Source organism: Rutilus rutilus (genome assembly GCF_951802725.1).
Source record: "Rutilus rutilus genome assembly, chromosome: 20".
Classification (NCBI taxonomy): domain Eukaryota; kingdom Metazoa; phylum Chordata; class Actinopteri; order Cypriniformes; family Leuciscidae; genus Rutilus; species Rutilus rutilus.
Genome location: NC_140225.1, coordinates 3,485,539 through 3,502,611, shown reverse-complemented (window position 1 = coordinate 3,502,611; position 17,073 = coordinate 3,485,539). Strand labels below are relative to the sequence as shown.

The window sequence follows — 17,073 nt, the reverse complement described above, 5'->3', positions numbered from 1 at the left end:
ACACAGGGTGCGTTCCGGGACTAATCCCAGCAATGTTACCAGGTCCCCATCCCGGGATCGTTCCTGGGAAGTGTTTGCGTTCACACAGAACGTACTCTAGCAATTCTATGGCAATTTTCTGGGATCAAGAGGTGGAATTTTCTGTGAAAGAGTCAGTACAAATAACAGTGTCGATGTTGCAGAATTCGTCAATTATGAAACAAAGTCGAATCAGAATACAGAAATCTGTGGTGTCATCATTCAGCTCACTTCAGTTCAAGTTTTGATGCCATCCAATAGTGGCCACTTTTAGAGACTAGATTATTTTAGATACTAGGATTAATTGCAGACGCAGCACACCAGGCCCTTATTTGGAGTTTGACATGTAAATGTAATAAGCATGATATGCTTATATTGACGAAAACTCTGATGTCCTCAAACAGCTGTCGGTTGGAAACATCCCCTTACTGTCGTCCATCATGGAGGTTCGCCGCACTGGGTGAGACAGGGCCGTTCTTTCCGTCCAACGCAGGCGACGGAGCCGCTGATCGTCCCGGGACGAGCCTCCAGTGTACATCTCTCGCAGGAGGAGATCCAGAAGCTGCGCTTCAAACCCACCGTGGGCAAAATCCAGCGCTCGGAGGGGACAGAGGTCACGTTCAACTGCTCCATAGACATCAACGACGTGAGCCAGGCCCAGGACCTGAATATTCTGTGGTTTAGGAATGGGAAGGAAATCCCTGATGGCATGCAGACGCAGATCTACATACAACGGACATACATCTTGCAGTCCACTATAAGGTGAGATGACGTACTTACAGCTCAAAAACAAGCATTCAATTGTGACCAATTCATAGTTTTCACGTGGCGTCACACCATTATAGGAACGCCCATCTGGAGAGCAAAACGAGCCTTTCCTCCATTGCATTGTCTTTTCTTTTTGACCAGGTTTGTAGTAAGACAGTAATATAAAAAAAAATTCATTATACACTTTATTGATTATGCATACTTTGTAAAAGCAGGCAAATGAACACAGAATATTAATGCAACACCAGATTTCTTGTTAAGTGTTTTTTCCATCGAAAAGCATTATAAAGAAAACACGTTGCATTTATATTCTCGGCTCATTTGCTCGCCTCTATATAGTATGCATTATCAAAAAAATGTGTCAACTGAATTTGATCTTTTAATATCACTGTTTTAGTACATTAAGGCACTTTAAGGGTGGGTTGCACAAATGTGACCCTGGACCACAAAACCAGTCACATGAGTAAATTTTTCTGAAATTGAGATTTATACATCATCATCAGCTGAATAAACAAGCTTTCCAGTGATGTATTGTTTGGTAGGATATGACAATATTTGGCAGAGATACAACTATTTGAAAATCTGGAATCTGAGAGTTCAAAAAATCTAAACATTGAGAAAATCTCCTTTAAAGTTGTTCATTTATGTTGGCGATTGTGCTGCATTCACTTACAGAAATAAATGTTTATATATTTACGGTAGGAAATTTACAAAATATCTTCATGGAACATGATCTTTACTTAATACCGTAATGATTTTTGGCATAAAAGAAAAATCGATAATTTTGACCCATACAATGTATTGTTGGCTATTGCCACAGATAAACCTGTGTGACTTATGACCAGGATCCAGGGTCACAAATAAGGATTCTTTAGCCTGGCCTCGGTTCGTCCCTTTAATTCTAACGGTCTTTCTTTCTGTGTTTAAGTGGTGCAACACAACTCGATTTAAAATAAAACCCAGATCAACAACTCCTTGATTAGCGTTAAACTTTGCTTAATTTAATCCTGATTGGTGCAACACATCCTTAAGTGTTTTTCACATTTCCTCTCTGTTTTTAGTGATTGAAAAACTGCGGCAGGGGCTTTATATTGAACACAACTGCACAAAACTTGCATCTTGTTTAAATATTTTTATATTGGTAGATGACAAGTTTGCCCATCCAGATTAACAGATGAGTTAGTCTCAGAGTCTACGAATGTCCTTGTAAATGGATAATTTTGTATTTTTTGTAAGTGGAGGTTTGTGAATGTTAAGGAAATCCGTTCAAGACACCTTTTCCATGAAAACTTTATTAATTTTGTTAATGTTTTTTAATCAAAAATATTTTAATTAAAATCGAATGCAAATAAAACTAATAAATCAAAATTAAATAAATCTCAGTTTCATCTTTTTCTACTCTTCTACTGTAATATTACCAGCTCCTATTATACATTATTTAATATGTTTTTAAGAATTTGAAAGTTGCATTGGTTATACTCGTCTGCTAAATTAATGAATGTAAGTCTAATTGTTTGTTTAATTTCAGCAATATTATGCATGTCGCAATTGCTATTGCATTAGCCTATGCATAAAATATCTGCTCTGTATCTTTCATCAGCCACCTTTCTCTTTGAAAAACAGTCAACTATTAAGAGTAAAATTTCATGCAACACACGTTTTTTTGTGCCTCCAAAGCTGTAAAATCAAAAAAAAATTAAAATGTATTTGTGTATGTCATCTTTCAGCATTAAAAGTGTCCAGAGAGCAGATGCCGGAGAATATCACTGCAGGCTTAGTGTCAGTAACAAGATCATTGAGTCAAATCCCATCATTTTAGAAGTGGAAGGTAAGTAAACCTTCAACCCAGCACACAAACATTTGCTTATGCATTTTAGACATTTGATGTTTTCCACATTTTAACTCATATCCAGGCCTGCCGACCTTCACCATACAGCCGAGTGACGTGAACATCACGAGAAACACTTCCTTCAGGTTGACCTGTGAGGCGGTCGGTCCCCCGAACCCTGTAATCATCAAGTGGCTTCAAAATGGCACGAGATTTGTCGAACGCAACGAGTCGTCCAGCACCATCACTGTTAAAGGTGAGAACGTTGGCTTCTTGTATGGTCCTCAGCGCTGTTTTTAATCTGCCCTGTTTCTTTAATTTAGCTGTAGATTTAAAATGCTTTAGCTATAAGAATTGAATGTATTAATAGGTTTTTTATTGCCAATGTGTGAACAGTGGGGACTAGAATCATCATGTTCAGTCTCTTGTACGTTACTGTTCACAAGCAATAAGTTGCTGGCTTCAGTTCACTTAACGGCCACCGGTGTCGCTAATAACAAAGGTTTCTGAATTCTCCATATGTGACCCTGGACCACAAAACCAGTCACATGGGTCAATTTTTTTAAATTGAGATTTATACATCATGCGAAAACGGAATAAATAAGCTTTCCATTGATGTATGGTTTGTTAGGACAATATTTGTTCAAGATACAACTATTGAAAATCTGGAATCTGAAGGTGCAAAAAAATCGAAACATTGAGAAAATCTCCTTTAAAGTTGTTCATTTATGTTCACGATTGTGCTGCATTCACTCACAAAAATAAATGTTTTATATATTTACGGTAGGAAATGTATAAAATATCTTCATGGAACATGACCTTTACTTAATATCCTAATGATTTTTGGCATAAAAGAAAAATCAATAATTTGACCCATACAGTGTATTGTTGGCTATTGCCACAGATATACCCGTGCGACTCGTGACTGGTTTTGTGATCCAGGGTCACATTTAGCAGAATTTAACGTGTTGTCAGTATACAGTAGCAGAGAATCTAAAGGCCTAGCAGAAGTGAAACCTAGCAGACAAAAAATCTCTGAATTCAGAAAGAATGGAAGATTTTGTTTGGGTTACGGTAACAGATTTGCACGTTTTTACATTTGTGGTATAAGGTCTACCACAAGGTTGTACATTCCTAAGCGCCTGTTGACATTGAATGAGTCTTCAGTACGCTGACAAAAAACATGACAAACTGTTCCCTTTGGTCAATCAGGACATCCTTATATTACAGGAAAACAGTAGTGGCCCAAACCTTGAACAACAGGAAACAATAGAAAGCAAACTTAGATTTCCAGTGCTTGTTAAAGCGTGTCATCGAGGCCTGTTAAAAAAAAATCTGTAAGATTTTAAGCATTTTTAAGTGTTAATAAATTGCTTTGTGCACACACAAAAAAACATTCATTTTTATTTACTATTATAGTATTTTTTTGTATTTTTTCAGTTTTAATTTTAGTTGGTTTAATCATTTTTATGTAAATTTGTCATTTTTATTAGTTTTTAGTTTTATAAAAAAGTTATTAATTTAGTTCATTTATATATATATATAGCCGCTCTGGAGAAAAGCATGATGTCATCGTCCAGTTCAGTTCTCATATAATGGTGTCAATCAGATCAATAATATTGTTGAATATTAAATGAAACTTACACTTGGTACATGAACTTATTTCAGTTAGTTGCTAAAGCAAAATTTTTCATCTTAAGTTTTTCATCTAATATGTATATTTTATATTTTCAGTTTTATTTCAATGAATGAAAACACCTTTTAATAGATTTAGTTTTAGTTAACAATAACATCACTGCACTTATTTCAGTAGAAATGCACAGCACAGAGAACCAGAACTCTACAGCTTTCTTTTCCATTTACTTTTCAAACAGTTGATGTCATAAAACCTCTCAAATCCATTTTTATTGCCTAGCCTTCTATGGTGATTGTAATTTCCAATTTTCCTCTAAAGTAATCAGTTTCAGATTCCGAGAAGGGTCATGTATCCCCTCGAAGCAGCCGGGCTGAGGTCATCCGGCACATTTGGGAAAACGATTTGGAAACGTTAAGCGAAAGCAAACCAACTCTGATTAATCAGTCGTGTTTAGACGTGAACTTTGAGAGGGAGAAACATGCTAAATCACTTCTGTGTGTTTTTACTGATAAAATCTACTGATGACACAGTTTAACACTGGTAATTGAGCAGTCAGATTACACTGATTACAATGAGAACTTTAAACTGAGGCTCATTTTCTTTTTTGATCATATCAATTGAATCTGTTTCAGCTTTGATTGAGTCACTTGATTGATGAAATGGAAACTATTTGATAAATGTGTACTATTGAGCTTATAGTGAATGATTCATCCGTGCATGTCTCTCTAAATAATTTTTAACGTGATTTTCATTGCGATTTTAACTTATTAACTTATTAAAAATAAGTTTTTTTTTGTTGTTGTTAATTTTCATAATTATTTATTATCACTTTGAAATTCCCATTTCCTCTTTTGACTTTGGCTAGTCTGCCTATTCTGTATCCCAGAATACACTACACTCTTATGAACAAAGGTTCACAGTGGCCCTCAAGGATCTGAGTTTGACACCAATGCCCTACATGATTGCATAATACTTAATTTTTTTAGTGATAAAGTACATTTATGAGCTGTTTAATTCATAAAAATAAATAAATGAAAATGAATTAAAACAAAGTTAATTAATTAAAACTAAATCCATAAATTGATCCCTTTATGGAACTCCTAAAAGGTTCTATATACTATATACAAATACAATTCTATGTTGTATTTTTACATTGTCTATGTAATTAATGTTTTATTTATTAAAAGTCTAAAGTCTAAATCTCGTCAAGTTAGTTTAAGCATTTTTTACATTTATTCCAAAATAATAAGTAAAGGCAGTAACAATTTAAACAATATATTTTATTTGTGAACTGATGTTCAGCTGTTTTAATAGAATTTTGGGATCATTGGTCATCAAGCTCAGTAAACACTAGTGGTCATCAAGCTGATTGCTCACTAAAACCCCCCCACAGTCATCATGTTTTCAGGCCATTTCAATTTTTATTTTGATGCGACATAAAGCAGTGTTGTTTACTTACTTTTTTTTTTAACACTTTTATTTTTCATTTTTGATTTACAGAAGGAACAATTAAAGTAAAAACAATATTTAACAAAAATGGGAGGAGATGGAATTATGTATAAATACATCTCAGATATATGTTACATAGCATAGACAGCTTTATACTTATACATACCCATGCATATTCTTAAATATCAATCATCATATACCTGCATACCTAAAATTATATGTATGCACTAACCCCCCTAAAACACAAAAACAAAAACAAAGCCAAACTGGTGGGGTTAATCATTCTAATAACCATTACTGTTTATTTAGTTGAGAATGTCTTTACATTCTTTATATATCAACCACTTTTCCCAGTCCCTTTTAAAAGCACCTTTTTTTATCCTTAGAATATATGTAAGTTCTTCCATAACCATGATTTCATCAATAATTCCAAACCATTGTTTACACTTCAAAATAGTATCTTTAAGCCAGTTCCTAGTTATAGTTTTTTTGCAAGCCGCAAGAAGGATCTTACATAAATATTGATCACTTTTAGGAACTGTGCCTTTAATATTTCCCATTAGTAGAAACATAGAGGTTCTAGGTATTTTAAATCCAAACTGTTTACTTACTTTTTAATTAGCATTTCCATTAACGCCATCATTGTCTTCATTCAGGCCGATTCGAGAACGCGCACGAAAACAAGAGGTGGGATTTATCATAACCATAACCAATCCTAACCAATCACATCCAGTCATAGTGTGACTCTCGCGTTACTTTTCCCCCATTCATTCTCAGTAACCCCCCACTAAACCCACCGCACGCTTTAGGGGGTCTGTTTAAAGTCAACGGGCTCAGGGGAGGCAAGAGAGACAAGGCGTCCCGCTGTAACTTTACCTGCTGGTGCCACTGTTGGACACTGTTACTATAGAAAAACAATTGATTTATGCACTTTTTAATGTCACATTTTGTCATATTTGCGTTGTTTTATTTTTGTAATATAGATTATTTTCCTATTTTTTTGAGGATGCACTGCCTCCCTTGCCTCCTCGGAGGAAACGCCCCTGGTTTGTTGGTTTTTGTCAGATCAGTGTGTTACTCCGAGGGATTGCACACACTAGTCGACTTTAATACTCTGCCATGACACTTTAACCTTGACGTCGAATAGTCGCTGATCACGGCCTATAGACCTTATGTAGCCCCGCCCCTTTTCAGCGCTGCGCTCGTTGTCTCTTGACTTCCGGTCTGTATTTTCACAGCGATCTTGCGTATTTATCAATGAACGACTCGTTTTAAAATCTTCCCGGTCTACTGACATTTGTTAAGACATCTGCTTTAAACATTACAATCCTCATGATAACTTTCGTTAACTTTACATTAAGTAAATCTACTTCACAAGCGAATTACTTCTGGACAGCAATGCCATAGAAATATACAGAGCGAACGCAAAAACGGAAGTTCAAAGACAATATTCTAAAGATGGCGGCGCCCTCGTTTCTCTAGCGCATAAGGTCGATAGAGGGCACAGCAGGATAAGAAATCTTTGAAGTCCACTTTTACGGTCCCTTTCCAGATAGTTAAAATGACAAATAAATGCAAACTCAGTTCTATAAGATATGGTTGATTATACCATCTGGTTGCTCAAAATGCACATTTTAAACAGCTTATTGTAAGCGACCAGCGTTCAGTCTCGGCTCGATGTTCAGGCTAATTTGTTCATTAATTACGTCATCAGCGGCTAGTCGACATTGACTTGACTTTCATCACATAAATGTCGTCTTCAAATATTAGTTCAACCTCTAGTTACACCTGTCGTCGTTGGTCGGGGTTTGTTTTCATCCAACTGAACATGTTCAATCATCGTTTTTTAGTGTCTGTTAGAGCAGAGTGAACATGACTGTTATTGACTGTTACCAACTTGTTTGTTGCCGTTTGTCTGTGCGGTGTGAATTGGCCTCAAAAGTTTGGGATGGTAGCAGTGAGTTTTGCAGGGAAAAACACTCACGGTTTCAGAAAATGCTTAAATGTGTTTTTGTGCTTAATCTCCTAGGTATGGTAATCGGTTTCTTGGCAACAAGCGTAAACCTGAGTTATTGCGAAAGCAGGAGTTTTATGGTTAAAGTTTATTCAGCCGGTGCTATAGGGAGAGAGTGCTGATATCACACACACAAAAGCCTCATTCAGGTCCACTGCAGAGAGCCGTGAAAAGAACACACAGATCAAACTTTAGATGGCTGGAGCCGACCCTTGCTCTCGTTATAATAAAGACTTTAATCGTTCTTTGCTGCACATTATATGTTCAACCACACTGTTTTTAGTTGTATGTACAGCTACTGTCGTTTATGGTCTTTTGAATATTAAAAAAGTTCTTGATGTTACATTACAGGTTCTTCAGATCAGATCTATATTATCTGTAATCTTTTAAAGAAACTAAAAGTGAAGCACTTTTAAATTCTTCAAAGCATCAGAACTTATTTATATTACTCAGAAGAATAGACAGATATAAATATTTATACATATTTAACTATTTAAATGTAATTATTTAAAAAAAAAGTTTTCAAGACTTTTAAATGGAAACCTCTACATCCCATACAAAAAAAGTACTGTGGTGATACCATGGTACAAGGATGATATCAGATGTACCATGGTGTTGATGATTATTATGGTAATTTCCTTTTCTTGTTAGTAAATTTAGTTAACTTTTGTGTTTTTCTTGACCATTTTTCACTTCTAGAATGAATCAGGGCCCACAATTGGCTTTAGCAAGAACTCTGTGGCGATGCACATGTGAAATATTACGCATAATTATGATAAATTAAATCAGTGTGTCTTCACTTATGTTGCGATTGACACAATGAGCTGTGCTTCTTGTTATTCGCATTCAAGGAAATCTGTTAAATTGATTGTCATGAGACAAAAAAATAACAATATAACAAAGTTTTATAGTTGGTAAATTTATTTTAAATAAATATATTATATATTTGTGCAATAGCGTGACGTCAGAACCTGGAAGTCTAATCGAGATTTTCCTATGGGGTTTTTTGATTTATGTGTAAAATAAATCCTGTGGTAAACATAACTTTACGATACTTAAACGTTAACACCCATATCGAAAACACAAATTTTAAAGCTGTTTTTTATTTTAAAAACGCGTGTTTCTAATAAGTATCAAGACGTTCGGGGTGTGATTGTGTGAAGTTTACGTTGGAGAGCAAAACGTTCAAGTATTGTCAAGTTATATTTACCACCACGGACCTTATCTTACTCATAAATTAAAAAACACCATTGGAAAATCTCGAAGGAAGATTAGACCTTTAGAAGGACTGCTCTATATCTTGGTCATATATCAACGTTTAAAATGGCTTTTTATCTGACAGCTTGTTTAAAAACATCAATTCAGTTTGTAGATCTTGTTTGAAGATCAATATCAGATATGCGCATTTCTTTGTTTAATAAGTGCATGTTTCATCTCTCATGTATGATACAAAAAGACTCAAAAGTTGCGGTAAAACCACAACGCGACCCAGTTCTCCTTTTAAAGTGTCTTTCTTACTGGAATTGATTCAAACAATGTGAACACAGAAAGCCTCTGATTTTCCATGTTGAACTCGGGCTCACTGTCCTTCTCCGCACAATGGATGCATTACGTAATGCTCACACAAACACTTTCTTTCTCTCTCTGGATGCTGTGATGTGTGTTTTCATTAAGAGGGAACTAGTTAGAGCTGGATATGACAGTTTCGCCTGTGAAGACTAGCCGTCAAATACTGCTAAAGTTACAAAATGTCCATGTAAATGCTGAGTTCGGTAAACCATTAGGAAACTTCAGCCACTGCGAATGTGCTCAGTCATTTCAGGACTTGTTATACACAGCTACACTTGTGTTTGGATGCAATTATATGCTCAGTGCGGACTCAAAACGTACAATTTTATATATAAAAGATGCGTCACTTCCTCCCAGTAACAAATCAACTAGACAACAGATTTCATATTCCAAACTGGTCTGAAACTGACATAAATAGGCTAAAATATGGTTGGATGGTTGCAAGGGTGTTGCTATTTTATTTTTGGTGGATGAATGAATTTTAGAAGTTGTTAATAAAACGAAGATGATTGGAGTACGTTTTACAAGAAAATACTGTTTCATTCATTTTTGTACCTCAAAATTTCACATTTAAAGCAACACTAAAGAACTTTTTTTACCTTAATGGTAATGGTTTCAGTGGTTCATCAACTCGTAACGGTGAACGGCTCTTCTGCATTCGCTTTGCGACCCTCTATCGGCTATAACCGCACTGTGCAAGTTTGCCAGACCGGGTAGCGGATCTGTAGTTCGAATGAGACATAAGAAACTACAAATTTTGACTTGCTTTACGGCAAGCGTTACAATAGTCATTATTTTGTTTTTCTTAGTTTCTGATGTCGCAATAATTCATCAGGGTGGCCGCGGGTCCTTAAAAAGTCTTAAAATGTCTTAAATAAAGTTTTCCTAATAAAAGGCCTTAAAAAGTATTAAAATGTCTTAAATTCAGATTCGATAGGTCTTAAATATTTCTGGTCACGTTACCGCTAAACCTAATGTCCGTCAAATAACCAGTGAAGCATCGAATCGCGAGAATGATTCAGATTTTATTACATAAACAGCTATTGATAATGATAATGTAGGCCTTTTCTGGTAACGCTGCTTGTCTCTGTGATAGATTTTATAGAAAGAAATCAAAACAAATACGGCAAACAAAAAAAAAAACTCCCAGAAGGAGCAATTTTTACTAAGGTAATTATAATTTTTATTTATAACATGTGATCTAGTTAAGTAGCATAACGTGACTGGAGCTATTTTGCTGAATATTCTCACGATTGCAAATGTTACATTGATTTTAGTTCAATAAACAAGTAGTGAATATTAAATTATTTCAATTACTTAGGTTAAATATTACATATATGCATGTAATATAATGTGTATTTCCATCACAGGTTTGGTCTTAAATTTCATTCAAAGTGGCATTAAAAAGGTCTTAAAAAGTCTTAAATTTAACTTGTTTATATCTGTAGACACCCTGATTCATACTTTCATAAAATCATGCAACATACTCTACTTATCTGTGGACATCTTTCATTCTAAAGCCGGTGTTAGATAAACAAATAGCGTGCGTGTTATGGTAGGCTGCGGTGGGCTAAATTATTTACGACAGCGGTAATGGACAATTCCGCTTCCAACCTGTAGGGGGACCGAAGAGGAAAAGTGCTTTGTTGTTGCTTTAAAGGCACAATATGTAAGATTTTTGCATTAAAATATCCCAAAACTACTCGCACAGTTCACTTGTGTACTTACATTATCTCAAATGTTTCCAACAATTTTTAAATCCAGAGAAATTCGCAATTTTAACTTGTTAACTGTTACTGTTAACTGACTGTTCGTTAGTGCTCCAAGTACGGGAAGACATGTTGAGTTTCCAAATGCATGTTATAAGCGACTCGGAGCAGATGCAGAGATGAGTTCATGTGGAGCTGCATTTACTGTGAGCCGCTCGGAGACACTGAAAACACTGGATCATGAGCTGGAACACATTGAAACGCCCCGCATATATTGATTTAACTAAACTTCAACCTCTGCAGTTTGATAATCCGATAAGCCATGATCCGATTACGGTTTTATTTCAGTTAATTTAGCAGCCCTGGCTGCCTGGATGTTGTTTGACAGATTAGATAGATAATACCATGCTATTTGTTTCAAGGTACATACAGAACAGGTAAGAATTACCGTGGTACATGCTCAAAAAACTTCTTTCTGGTACTCTTTTGTTAGTGTTGTAGTAGTAGACCCTGTACCAGAAAGATTCCAGATTCTGCTGGATCCATGTGCAGAGTCTGCTAGCATGGCTGTTCTCCAAACCCAATAATTACAGGCCGTCAGAAAATGCATAGTTCCTGGCACCCGTACAACGTGCAATCTGTCCAGCCTACTTGCATGCTTTTTTTTGTAGCCAAAAGTCGGTTTCTTTTCATAGCTTTTTTTTTTGTTTTTCTTTGCAAATGGCCTAAATTTTGTCAGATTTCTGAAAAGGTGTTTGGAGAGACTCCATTTGTGTACTTTCTGTTCCGTCATTCTTCTGCTGAACTGAAGCTAAAAATATGATCTTAACTTTACTAAATGTTCCTCTTCGTTTCTGGCATTTGATGTGGCTGACAGTGTTTCTTTTAAAGTCCATTTGGTTTTCAAAACCATATTCGTTTGTATATAGGAACTCTTTGCAAGTAATTAGTTTCAAAGGGATGGTTTATTTAAAATATATTTGAATGTTGTATATTGTGCCTCTTCTCTGGGTAAGAACGTCTGGCCATTTGTCTTCTTGATGGAGGTCTACCTCAAAAATAATTAGTGCAAAACATCCCTGTGAGTTGGTTTCAGTAAATTAGTCATTTAGGAATACTGGAACTTTTGTGTTCAAGAAATCTTGCTTTTCCAAGACCAGACTGAACCCATAATCATTCCTACAGTGAATTAAATACTGCCATCTATTATTTAAATGTGCATCTTTTTCCAGACGGCATTTCAATAGCATAGTTCAGTCACTGTGGCGCTTGGAAAATGGAGGCACGATCTTGTCCCACTGACAGTCAGAGATAGACACGTTTGATACTCAGAAACATGTCAACAACCAAACAAGCAGCTTCCTGTCAGCTCCAATGGGGGAGGCAATGTGTCCTTTGTGACCGAGTCTCTGGGCATGGGCAGAAATGCACTTGCACAAAAGGGATATTATGGTTGTGCTTGTGTCAGAGTGGGACTGGAGTGTTGGCGTGGAGTGGCACTGAAAGACTCGTGCTGTGAGACGCTCTGGCGCTCGACCTCCACGATTGATGCAAACCTTCATTTCATGTCACCTGGAGACTCGCATCACTATTATTTTGATTTTAAGGACCATTAGTGGCACCAAATAATAATATTTCTTTACAGTTTTTGAAAAAGTGATGCATAATTGTGCAAAACTCACAGCCAAGATTGTAGGCTGCTGTGGATGGCAGATCCGTTTCCAAATTTGTTTGTGCTTTTAATTGTGTTGCTAGGTGTGTGTATGTGTGTTATGTGGTAAAATGTCACTTCTGCTCAACAAGGCTGCATTTATTTGATCAAAAATACAGTACAAAATTCTGAAATATTATTACAATTTAAAATAACTGCTTTCTATTTTAGTATACTGTAAAATGTCATTTATTCCTGTGATGCAAAGCTGAATTTTCAGCATCATCACGTGTCACATGATCCTTCAGAAATCATTCTAATATGTTGATTTGATGCTCAAGAAACATTTCTTATGATCATCAGTGTTGAAAACATTTTTGTGGAAACTGTGATGCATTATTTTCAGGATTCTTTGATGAATAGAAAGTTCAAAGAACGGCATTTATTTGAATTAGAAATCTTTTGTAACATAATAAATGTCTTTACTGTCTTTTATGATCAATTTAATGCATCCTTGCTGAATAAAAGTATTAATTATTATTTAATTTTTTTTATCATACTGACCTCAAACTTTTGAACAATATTGTATAATTCCTAAAACCATGAGTAATAATAATAGTTAGCAAGCACCAGTGATTGTTCCCAAACAGGCTTCCATAGTTTTAATATCTGCATGTTCGAGGGAGATAGAAAATGTTTTCTTGTGTCTTCTCTGCAGGTGTTGATGCTCCCACCCAGTACAGCTGTGAAGCTCACAACGAGAAGGGCCTCACAGTGTCCAGAGAAGCTCACGTCAATATCAAAGGTGCTGAACCTGAGAACAGTGCTATATTTAGCATTATTTATATACTATATATTATTTTTATATTTTCAGTGTTCATTTTAGTTTAAAGGGATACTCCACTTTAAAATGAAAATTCTGTCATCATATACTCACCCTCATGTTGTTTCAATCCTTTATGAATTTCTTTCTTCTGCTGAACAGAAAGGAAGATATTTAGAAGAATATCAGTAACCAGACAGTTTCTGGTCTCATTGACTTCCATAGTATATATTTTTTCCTACCATGGAAGTCAATGGGACCAGAAACTGTCTGGTTAGCAGAAGAAAGAAATTCATAAAGGATTGTAACAACATGAGGGTGAGTATATGATGACAGAATTTTCATTTTAAAGTGGAGTATCCCTTTAAGTTTTAGTAGTTTTGTTATGTGCTGTTTTTTATGTTTCTATTTAGCTTTAATTTATATTTTTATATTTTAATTTCACAAGTTTAAGTTCTTTATCTAATATTTATATTTTATATTTTATATTTATATTTACGAAAGTGAATTTTACTAGTTTTAGTTAACGCTAAACAAAACTGTCTGAGAATATTTTTTTTTCAATCATGTAATTTCATAACGTAATGGCGATTCAAGTCATTTTCCGTTCTTCGCCATTTCCCACAAGGGTGTTACACAAAGGATTTGATGCATTAATCCAATTTTTCTTTGTCAAGTTACTTCATAAGAGAAATCAAAATCAAAAACTAGTTTTTCCTAACTAAAAACTTTCCTAACTAAGTTCCAAAGGCATGAATTTTAGCATTTTCCACAGTCAAAAGACTGTCTAGCATAAAACCCTTCCTTCTTATTCTTCTTCAAATTGTAACGCATAAGTAACGTGCATAAAACTAGCTAAAGTCACGTGTTACAATACAAATAACACAAAATATACATTTATCAAAAAAAATCTGAAATCTGAAAAGTCTTATTGTCGTTTATGGCTCTAACACACATGCTTGATTAATGTTTATCCAGAGCTTCCTGACAAAGTGTCAAACGTCACAGTAGTAAAACGTGAGTCCAACAAACTCCTCTTGAGCTGGACTCCGGGAAACGATGGCTTCTCTCCTCTCAACACATGCCACATCACGGTAAGAGGGACAAAATGAATGAACACTGTTTGTACAAGGTTATTGTATTGTAAATAAATCCTCTGGGGAACAAAATGTTCAGTTCAGTTCAGGGTGATTTCTGTTTCCTGTGTTATTGTCCATCCATTTGAACTTGCGCCAAGTTGACATCGTAATTCTGGTCATTTGGTAAAGTAACACCACTGAAAGCTTTGATTCAGATGATGATCATCATTTTTGTAACGGGTCATAAATCATCTGTTATAGGTGCGAGAGCTCGGCCGAGAGCCGGGGAGTCCTACTGCCGCACAAAGCACACAAGTGCCTCCGTTCCAGTATGAAATCAGCAACCTCAAAGCCATGACCTGGTACAACATGAGTGTGTCTTGCATCAATGAAATCGGGTCGTCACCGCCCAGCGCTTGGGTCCAGAGCAACACCACTGAGGGCGGTGAGTCAGATTCCTGGAGCAACTTCCTGGATTTTCAGTAAATAAACAAACATTCTGAGTCACAGGCTTCATTACCATTCAAAAGATTTACATTTTTCGACAGGCGTCTCTTATGTGCATTTATTTGATCAAAAATACAGTTTCTGATATGAAACGCTGAATTTTCACCATCATTGCTCCAGTCTTCAGTGTCACATGATCCTTCAGAAATGATGATTTGCTGCTCATGAAACATTTCCGGTTATTATCAATGTTGAAACAGTTTGCAGAAACCCTAATGCATGTTTTCAGGATTCTTTGATGAACAGACAGATAAACCGCATTTATTTAAAATCAAAATCTTATATTATATAAAAAATGTCTGAACTGTCACTTTTGATCAATTTAATGTAGAGCTGCATGATTCTGGGTAAGTGGAGAATCACAATATAATTGTTAAAAATAGAGATCATGATTCTGAATAGACAACAACATAAAACAGTCTATTCATTTTTTTTTTTTTTTACCAGATTGAATGAATGATTCAATGACTCACTCATATAGACTTCACTTGTTTCATCACTGGATGAATTAGCATTTCTGAACGAATCTCTTGAATGAATGATTCAATGACACATACAGTTTTTTTAAGCCACTTGTCTCCACCTACTGGTGTAACAATGTAATTGATACAATCTTTAAATGAAGCTCAAGTTTCAGCAAGGTGACTTACTCTATTTTGATCGCTACCATAGACATCAGTGTTTATATCCGAACTATAAACTTTTATCCCAGTACTTCTTGAGCGCAAGTGTATGTTCAGAATGGAACACTAGCTTACTACATAGTGTATACTGTACTGCATACTCAATTTAAGGAACATGATATGCGTTTGCAACAATAAACATGTTAAACATTGATTTGCTGCTTTGTCACATGTGAGTACATTCAGTTACCTTAGAAAGAAAAGCTTTCAATTTTTATTATCAAATAACAAGTAAAAAAGGTATTAAAATCACATAATTTCCAATTAATTCTGCACACTGGAAATTAAAGATGTAGTTGAGTGCAATATGAGAGTACCGTTTTGCTAATAAGAGAAAGATTAGAAGAGAATTCCTGTAGTATGTAATTATGTCTTTCATATCCGAGATTTTTCCAAATGCCAAATGGTAATGGTAGTGACCTGGGAGTTAGAAATGCTTTTCTTATGGGTGTGTCCGTAAAGGATTTCCTCTGCATTCCTAAAAGAACTGTGAAGGATATTTTAGTCCCTGATAAGCATTTTGGTTTGTTATACTTTACTTCTAATGTAATACAATCTGGAATTGGTTTCAAACTAAGTAGTCCTTTGGTTTTGTCTTTGGTCAGTATTTTACATGTTGCTCAAGAGATGATTTATCTGAAATGAAAGTGTAATTTTACTTTTATAATTGTCAGTTCCATTGGAGGGCCCCCAAAACTTGACTGTTAATGTGAACAATTCCATGTTGATGATCCGATGGGAAGCTCCGCCCCCTGACAAGTTGAATGGAGTCTTGCAAGGATATGATGTCACTATTAAACACGGGACACGTACGAACAAGGTTAGTAATTGGGTTTGCCAGTTATGTTTTATGAATTTAGTAAATGTCAATCATTGAGAAACAAAATTCTGTGTTTTCACTCACAACACTCTGGACATTTGCGATTAGGGTTGCCAACTCTCTGAAATGAAAATAAGGAACGGGGGGACACGCCCCCGGACACGCCCCCCAAGGAATAATTTTTTTCAAAATAACTCCTGAAATGATGACTTCTGGTGAATATTGTGGAAACTAATTGATATATTTAGATAAATATATTTAATACATTGTAGCATATTATAATACAACTTATAGGCCTATAGAATAGCAAAGTAGGCCTAATCAATATACAAGACTGAACCACATAAGTTAGATGTGAAATATAAAGCCTATCATGCTCATTTTGCCAACAATGAACCATGGATTTGTTTAGTTTATAATACATTTTATTTTTAAATACAACATCTAACATTCAAAACTTCTGTAGCCTTGTGCAAACTTATTCAATAGAATTAGACTTCTAGAATGTTCTTTCCAGTG

At 35.4% G+C, this 17,073-nt stretch overlaps 1 protein-coding gene across 1 annotated transcript in view; it reads left to right on the top strand.

The window, feature by feature from the left end:
* The window catches only part of mertka (c-mer proto-oncogene tyrosine kinase a), a 42,241-nt gene that overhangs the window by 1,540 nt on the left and 23,628 nt on the right, over positions 1–17,073 (top strand). The window contains exons 2-8 of the mRNA XM_084390535.1: positions 423–780; positions 2,514–2,614; positions 2,700–2,870; positions 13,361–13,447; positions 14,444–14,559; positions 14,806–14,989; positions 16,409–16,554. Coding sequence (XP_084246661.1) covers positions 423–780; positions 2,514–2,614; positions 2,700–2,870; positions 13,361–13,447; positions 14,444–14,559; positions 14,806–14,989; positions 16,409–16,554 — 1,163 coding nt within the window. The remainder of the gene's footprint in view (positions 1–422; positions 781–2,513; positions 2,615–2,699; positions 2,871–13,360; positions 13,448–14,443; positions 14,560–14,805; positions 14,990–16,408; positions 16,555–17,073) is intronic.